The 7652-nt window shown below is 52.5% G+C and overlaps 1 protein-coding gene across 1 annotated transcript in view; it reads right to left on the reverse strand.

The window, feature by feature from the left end:
• Positions 1-530: 530 nt before the first annotated feature.
• Positions 531-7652, reverse strand: part of PLEKHM1 (pleckstrin homology domain containing, family M (with RUN domain) member 1) — a 12775-nt gene continuing 5653 nt past the window's right edge. Inside the window, exons 4-10 of the mRNA XM_010295367.1 lie at positions 7572-7652; positions 5465-5705; positions 4067-4975; positions 2144-2289; positions 1771-1964; positions 1261-1324; positions 531-692 (exon numbers count right to left, since the gene is read on the reverse strand). The exon at positions 7572-7652 is cut by the window's right edge and continues 331 nt beyond it. Of these exons, the coding sequence (XP_010293669.1) occupies positions 531-692; positions 1261-1324; positions 1771-1964; positions 2144-2289; positions 4067-4975; positions 5465-5705; positions 7572-7652 (1797 nt within the window). The remainder of the gene's footprint in view (positions 693-1260; positions 1325-1770; positions 1965-2143; positions 2290-4066; positions 4976-5464; positions 5706-7571) is intronic.

Genomic DNA, 7652 nt, shown 5'->3' on the forward strand with positions numbered 1-7652 from the left:
TGGTGGTAGAGGGGTGTATGAACAGTCCCACTGCTGCTTTTCCTTCCCTCCTGCAGCCCCTGGAAGGGGCTGGACTGAATTCGAATGGGAGATGCGTTGGCCAGGTGAGCGAGGCAAGGGCACACAGCACCTTCATCCTCCTCCTCGTCGTCCCCCTGGCCCCTCTGCTGCCCTGGGACCCAGCGAGGCTTTTGCAGGCTGACAGCAAGGTGCTGGGTGGCTCTCCATGTTCAATCTGCAAAGCCACCTTGCTTGGTGACATCTTAGCTCTGCGACGGGGGTCCTCTCCTGCCCCAAACAGCCCAGATTTGGTTGAAATCACCTTGGGGCTGGCGGGTACCATGAGGACGCGGGTACCACGAGAACACACAACCAGCTCAGAGCTATTTCCAGGCCACCCCAGGGCTACGTGCCTAGAAAGCAGAGAGCCCCAGAGAGGGACCCAGGAGACGTCCTTCCCAGGCTCCTGGGAAAAGCCAGGCCATAAGCTCGGGTGGCTTCGCAGCCACGGAACACAACAGAGACATCGCTTACCTGGTGGTAGTGTCAAACTCGAAGGGAAAAATGATGTCGCTGCTGTTGCAGATCTGGCAGATGAAGCCTCGCTGGGTGCACAGGTCGCAGTTGTAGACGTGATGGGAAGCAAACTGGAGCAGAGACTGCAGGAAAGTCTCAAAGGCGCCGTCGGCTATCTGCGGGGCAGAGATATGTCAGGCAGGCGCACAGCCCGTCTCCCACCAGGTTTGCACTGTGCACAATCCACATTACACCCGTGCTTCCTGCTGCCATGTGAAGACAAGGCTGTCCTCCAAAAACAACCCACACCCCCCAGGTGCCTGGGTCGCAACGGGACCCCAGGGAGTGCCGGCAGCAGCACCCACCAGCTGCCGGGATGGGGCTCCGGGCTTTGGAGTTGATGCAAAATCCCTTCACCTGCAACATTATTTGCAATAGACACAAGTTTGTATGGAGACACGTTAGCAGCAACGCTGGCTTAACAGAGGTGAAACAATTTGTCTTGCGTGATCTCCACAGTTCTTGGAGCACACAGGCTTGTGCCAATTATTTTGGCAAATGAAAATAAAGGCAATTATTTGCCTTTAAATTGATGTGCAAACTTGCAGAGTGCATGTGATGGATGAGAGCAAAAGGAAAACAAAGCTCTTTGAAACCTTCTACTGATGATGATGAAGTGCCGTGCTTGACAGAAACTGGGACATTTTCACCAGCAAAACCCTTACAACCACGCAAAGCTCTCACCTGCCTCAGATCAGCGACGCTGTATTTGTGGGGACACTCCAAGAGGTAGTGCCTGTGATCAAGCCTGCAAAGAAGCACAGAGAGGAAGATGGTACATGGTTTCCACCACATCTCCAAGGGCTTTGGAGCAAGGAGGAGCCTGGATGATGCAGACTCTTGAAGAAAATTGCTGTAAACTTGATTTTTGCATTGTGCCACACATCCCAAATCCTGCCAGTGGAAATCATGTGAGAACACTTCAAAGGGGGGAAAAAGAAAATAAATATCTATTTTTCCAGGTGTTTCCTGTCCAGCCAGAAGCTCCTCGGTCAGGAAGGTGTTTCCTGAGTCTCATCTCAACCAGCCAACAGATGGATAACTCCTTACAGCTGACGACATGGAGCTAAAAACCAGCCTATGCCTGGGCAGCACTGCTCCCCACTTGAGCGCCGAGCAATGAGGAGGACCAGGAGACCATCGGGGTGCAAAGAGCGGGATGCAGGGGTAACGTCACCCAGGGAGGGACCTCACCGCTTGCTCAGCTCCTTCAGGGCCCCGCTGCGGCACATGATGAGGTAATCTCCCAGCAGCTTCAGCTGTTCCCTGCTCCGGCGGATCCGACCCATCCTCTCCACGTGGTCATAGAGGCTCTCGTTGACCAGCTTCAGGTTGATCAGCGGCTGGTTACGGATCTGGGTAAGGAACTTCAAAGCCTGACGGCAAACCTGGGGCAGAGAGAGGCAAGAGAGGGGCATGCACCAAGCAGCAGCCTGGGAAGCTCGCAGGGAGGTGTGGGGTGGACATCTCCACCTCTGCTCATGGTGGAAACGTTCAGATGGACCTTCAGGGAGCGCAGGCAGATGCAGGAGCGTTTTCCTGCTCCCTGCACCGAGCCCAGACTTACCCCTCGTTTTGTCAGATCCCAGTTGTGGATGAGGCGCGAGGGAATCACCGTCTCGTCATCCCGGTGGCAGCTATCGCAGTAGTAGAGACCAGAGAAGGCGCAGAGCTTGGGCTTCGCGAAGGAGAAGCCAATCTGCCTGGAGCAGCCTGCAGGGAGCAGGGACGAGGCGATGAGAAGGGACTCGCGCTGCCCCAAGAGCCCGTTCCCATTGCCGCCAGGACCAGGGGAGAAACTTTGGGAGAGGGGAATGGAGCAAGACGTTTTTGGAAGGGTGGTAGATCAGGTAAAGCACTTGTAGAATGTTCAGTGAGAGGTCCCCAGCCCCTTCCCTATGGATTTAAAGCCATCATGGTCCAACAGGAGCCACTTCACTTTTTCCTCCATAAAAAAAAGGAGTCTAGACTATTCCTGAACCCACTTTTATCCATCAAGTGGTTCAATTGTTTCTTTTTTTTTCTTTTTTTTTTTTTTTTTTTCCAAGAAAAGTGAATTCTGGAAACATCCCAGTGGTTTAGAGAAGAACCTAAAGCCCACCTGCCTGTCCCATGATCTTCTCCCACAGCTTTCCCTCATTTTGCCTTCACTCAACCCTTCTCTTTCCCGCTGTCACCACAGGTACCAAAACCACGTCTGCAAGGGATGAGGTCAGGGTGGATTAAGCCAAAAAATTCCTTTATTATAGTGGTGGGTAAGCCAGGGGGAACCCAGCTCTGGTCTTGGGGGAAATCTGCAGGGTTTTTATAGTGCCTTGAAAAGCAAGTGCATCTCAGTTGGAGTTGGGAAGGCAGGAAAACCCTTCATGCTATTTTTAATGGGTTCGGTTCTCCAAAATAACTGACCAAGTGTAAACGAACCTCTGCCATCCTCGGGGAGGGCTTTACCACCCCATCTTTCGCACTTTGGGGTAGCTGTAGCACATCTCATTAAAAAAAAAAAAATTCATGGGGGTCAGATGTTGCTCTTTGAATTAATAAATAAAGAAGCTTTTGTAGCTCATTATGCCCTGACACGTAAGGAAACAACTCCTGTGCCAGACTCAGGTGTCAGGCTGGGGGGGGGGTGCTGAAAGCAGGCCAGGCAGCACTCTAGGAAAACCTATTCGTAAAAACTGGGAATTTGTCTTTTTGGCTTGCTGCTTCCTTCTGTTGGTAGGTGGAAGATGCAGGATACAGCCAGGAGGGGAAGGCAGAGACCAAACAGAATGGGAAATATATATATAAAAAAAGAGGAGAGAGATTAAAAGGGAAAAAAAAAAAACCACCTCCTGGAGGGTACAAGAAATATAATTGATGCAGGAGAGAAATCTGAAGTTTAATTAACTTACCAAGGTAAAGAGCAAATTATACCTCCCGTGGAGGTCAGCGAGTGTTATCCCATTAAAGCAGCATCGCCCCGCGTGCCGAGAGGCGTTAGTGGAAGGTTACATGAATGTTTTGCAAAATCAGCTTGTCACACCCATTGCAGCATTCGCTCCTGTGCTGCATTACCGGAAAAACAGCATTTGCCCTTGCCTGCACTTTCTCTGCAAGTTGGGGTCACAAAATGCCCAGGAACAGAGTCGTGGGCCGCTTGGTGCATCTAAGGCTGCCTTCATACCAAGACCCACCACTGTCTATACCATAAGCATCTTAAACAGGAGCCCAGTAGCAGCCCAGCTGGACCAGTGCTGGGGTGGGCCGGGGATTCAGCATGGGGGCACTCACCCTGTGCACACAGACCACCAAACGTGCCACTGATTTGGGACGTGAAACCCCACCGAGGGGCTTTGGTGCTACCTGGGGTTTGGATGGAGAAACCAGCAGCTGACCTGCAATGGGCTGGCAGCCTCAGGGCATCTCTAATATGATGTCACCTTGTTAACCTGACCGAACGCGGTATTGTCCTCCAAGACGGAGTTGGGTTTTTGGACAAGCCAATGTATACCTGCACAGATGAAGCTCTGTGAGTCCAGGCCCTTCTCCATGGGGATGGCCACCAGGTATTGCAACAAGAAGCCATTTTCCTTCACAATGTTCTTCAGGATGACCTGGGAGTGCCCGTCCAAGCTGCCACCCAGCGTCAGCGCCTCCTCCGCGCCCTCCAGGTAGGACATGAGCACCCCTCGGACCAGCTCTCTCCATGACGCTGCTTCTTCTGCGTTCTCAGCTTGCAGCTTCAGGACAGCTTTGGAGGTGATCACCTTGAAGAATGCGGGTCCCCCAAGGCTCGTGTCTGGAAGGATGTCCTGGATGGTCTCTATACCGTAACTGTTGCTTAAAATTTTATCGTTGTTTCTGACTTTAAAGCACTTTAAAGTCTCTAGAGACAGGGAAAAAATAAAGGGGACCCAGGTTTTGTCTACGTCCACGTACAGAACAGCCTCTTTTATTGCATCTAGCTCTGGTTCGTGAGCTGCTGTCCAGTCAAAGCTGTTCCCAGGCACATCGCTGTACTGGAGAAGAGCAGTGGAGTCATTCTGGATGGGCTGGCCTTCGCCACTGTCTTCTGAATACTCCAGTGTCTCCCACTCCTCCTCCTCCAGCTGAGGCCGGCACTTCTGCAGTGCCTCGCGGATCCTGTCCAACCAGTCCTCGGCCTCGTCTCGAGAAGGAGCTCGTAGGTAGAGCTTTTTCCCCAGGAAAACCAGCTCGAAACGGCCATCTGAGTGCGTCAGTGCCAGCGACTCGCACCGCAGCAGGGAATAGCTCTCGACACAGATGCGGTCCTCATGGTCCAGGAAGAGCCGGAGCTCCAGCGGCGACAGCTCGCAGGAAAACTCCTTCCATATCCCCATGGCTCCTCTCCGCTCCAGGCTGCCCAGCTTCAGGAGCCCTCGGAAAGGATTGGAAAGACCTGGGGGAAAAGCAGATGTTTTAGTTTAACTGAAAAAGGGGAAGCTGATGGAGAGAGAAAAGCCGATGGAAGCTCACAGTGGGCAACCAGAGGCATCGCAGCTTTGAGAGCCGGTCCTGGTGGACCATGGATGGGGCAGGAGTTTACAGGACCTCGGTCTCCATAATTTGTCTGAAATGCGTTTGGGTTTTGAGGCTGGGAATGAGTGGGACAGCATAAAGCGAATGTGTCCAGCCGAGAGACACGGGGACCTAGACACCCACCATACCTCCTCTCCTCCTAAAACGCTTCCCTCCAGAGCTATCGTGGGCTCAGCAACACCAAGGGAAGCGGCCCCACTGCCTTGTGGAGCTTTTAGTGCTGCCATCAGCTCAGCAATGCAAACTGTGCTTCTCAAACTGCCCATTGCCCGAAACACATCCCCCAGCCCCTGAGCACTGCCCAGCGTAGACACCTGACGGAAGCGGGCGAGGGGCGGGTGGCACGTACCCATCTGCCTGCGATGCACAACGCTGAAGCCCTTTTGTTCCCGTTCAGGTGATGTTTTGGGCTTCCCGCTCCCCGAGGATGGCACCGACAGCCTTTCCAAGTCCAGAGCGCTAATGAGCCCTGGGGCTAGACCCTCGCCAGCCCCCTCTGTCCCAAAGCCATTGGTGTCAGCTGTGCTTTCGCTGCTCTCTCCCAGAGAAGGCCTGTAGAAGTCATCTTCTGAGATCCAGCTCTTTCTTTTCTGTTAGGGGGGGGAAAAAAAAAAAATCAATTATCAAACTTATTGAACACCCTGCGCCCCTCAAACATGCATGCCCACAGCGACCCCTCCACGGGGGCTGCTCCCATGCAGACCAAATCCCATGCGGGTGGCTCCTCTGCTCCCTCCGATCAGGGAACGCTCCGAGGGTCTGTGTCAGCAGCTGGCAAATATTGAGATTATGTATTTTGGGTATATAAAGTCCAAAACTGATCGGTTCTTTCCCTCTAAAATCATCTAGGGGCTTAGAGGGAGAGCACATTCCCTGCAGTAACCATATATATGATATTTGGTCCATGAAGTATTCCTGAGAGGGTGAAAAACAAGCCCTGCCATGGAAGGGTATGAGCTCGCCTGGAGTGGCACCATCCTTGTTCCAGGAAGAATAGAGATGGGGAGAGGTGCAGAGAGGAATGTGTAGGATGAAAGAGAGACTACGGCTTACAAGCAGATGCTACAAACACCAGGCCTGATCAGTACAGGCAAAAAGTAAGGCAGGGAAGGCAGAGGAAACCTTTGTCTCCATATGTCAGGAGGGGATGAGACCCACAAGCAGACGAAAGCTCATTAAGCTGAAAGAAAACATGGCTGTAACTTCTCCAGGAGTTTTTCTGGCTACAAGAACAGAGCGAGGTTCTGGGACAAGGTGCCCGAACAAACACCAGGAGCAAAACATGACCCAGCTCAGTGCTCCGGCAAAACGGAGCAGCCTCCCTAGACCCAAAGCATATCTTCCAGGGCTGCACCCCACTGGCAACAACCTCTCAACTACCCTACCCTGCCTTCCCAGAGCCTTTTATTCTGAACAATGAACTAAGTAACAGCAGAAGAGCCATCGCCACCCTGCAGTGAGGATCACGAGTGGCTGGCGGTGCAGCCCCCAACATACAGGCAGGCTCGCTTACTCCCGCACCAGGAACGTGGGTTGCTCCGTGAGTCATGCGAAAGCAGGGGGAATTTCCTGTTGACACCGTATGTTATACATAGATTAGGTCAGACTGGCTCAATGCCACGAGGAAGCAGTGGAAACAGGATAACTGGGAGGGAGCTGAAAGGAGAAGGGACCAAAAAGAGAAACTGTTTAGGGGGGTATGAAGTATATCCTAACCTCATCAGGATGGAAACGATGGGAACCAGGATGGAAAAGTGAGTAACAAATTAGACAGAGGACAGGGCTGTTCAAAGAGTTTCCTAAAAGTAAAAGAAAGAGAATCAGCCCCTTGGTGGCAGCAGGGGAAATACAACCGCTGCTTTAAGCTAGCCTAAGCACCAGGGAATGCCATCCTGCTCTGGGGACAGATGTGTTGCGTGAATATTTTTCCACTGGAGAACTGCAATTTGTTTCCCATCCAGCCAACCCTTTTCCCTCCTCTTACACGGACCATAAATGAAGAAAAGTCCCCATGGGAAACTTGACTCTCAGGCTGTTTTATCGGCTTGCACACAGCCTATGGTCAGATCTGAGCAAGAGCTCATCACCCTCCAGTTATCACTGACAAAACCAAAAACTTCCTGTTGCAGTCGCTCTTGGCAAGGAATGACTGGCAGGCCAGGCAGGGTTTCAAAAACTTTGGTGCCTCTTTTGCTAGGGAATATCGACTTCGACCCAATTTCTCCCAGGGCAGCTGCATGGACACAGCTCCACGGGGGCCAGGAAGATGCTCATGGAGCAGGGAGCATCACTTACACCCAGCGTGCTGTCAGGAGACTGGAAGCAGGACGGAAGATGAGAGTTTGGAGAAACCGGTGCCTACTGAAGCTGTCACCAGTTTTATTCTCCTTTTCCATTAGGTGTGCTGGTCAGGAAGCACAAAAACAAGGAGAACGTTAGCGAGCTGTAACACCTACCGGACAACTCAGCAGCGGAGAAAGGAGGTATTTGGCCGTCGGGCTGCGGACAGCCTGGCTGGCCTCGCTGCCGCTGACTGT

Source organism: Phaethon lepturus, unplaced genomic scaffold (assembly GCF_000687285.1).
Source record: "Phaethon lepturus isolate BGI_N335 unplaced genomic scaffold, ASM68728v1 scaffold29149, whole genome shotgun sequence".
In the NCBI taxonomy this organism is placed as follows: domain Eukaryota; kingdom Metazoa; phylum Chordata; class Aves; order Phaethontiformes; family Phaethontidae; genus Phaethon; species Phaethon lepturus.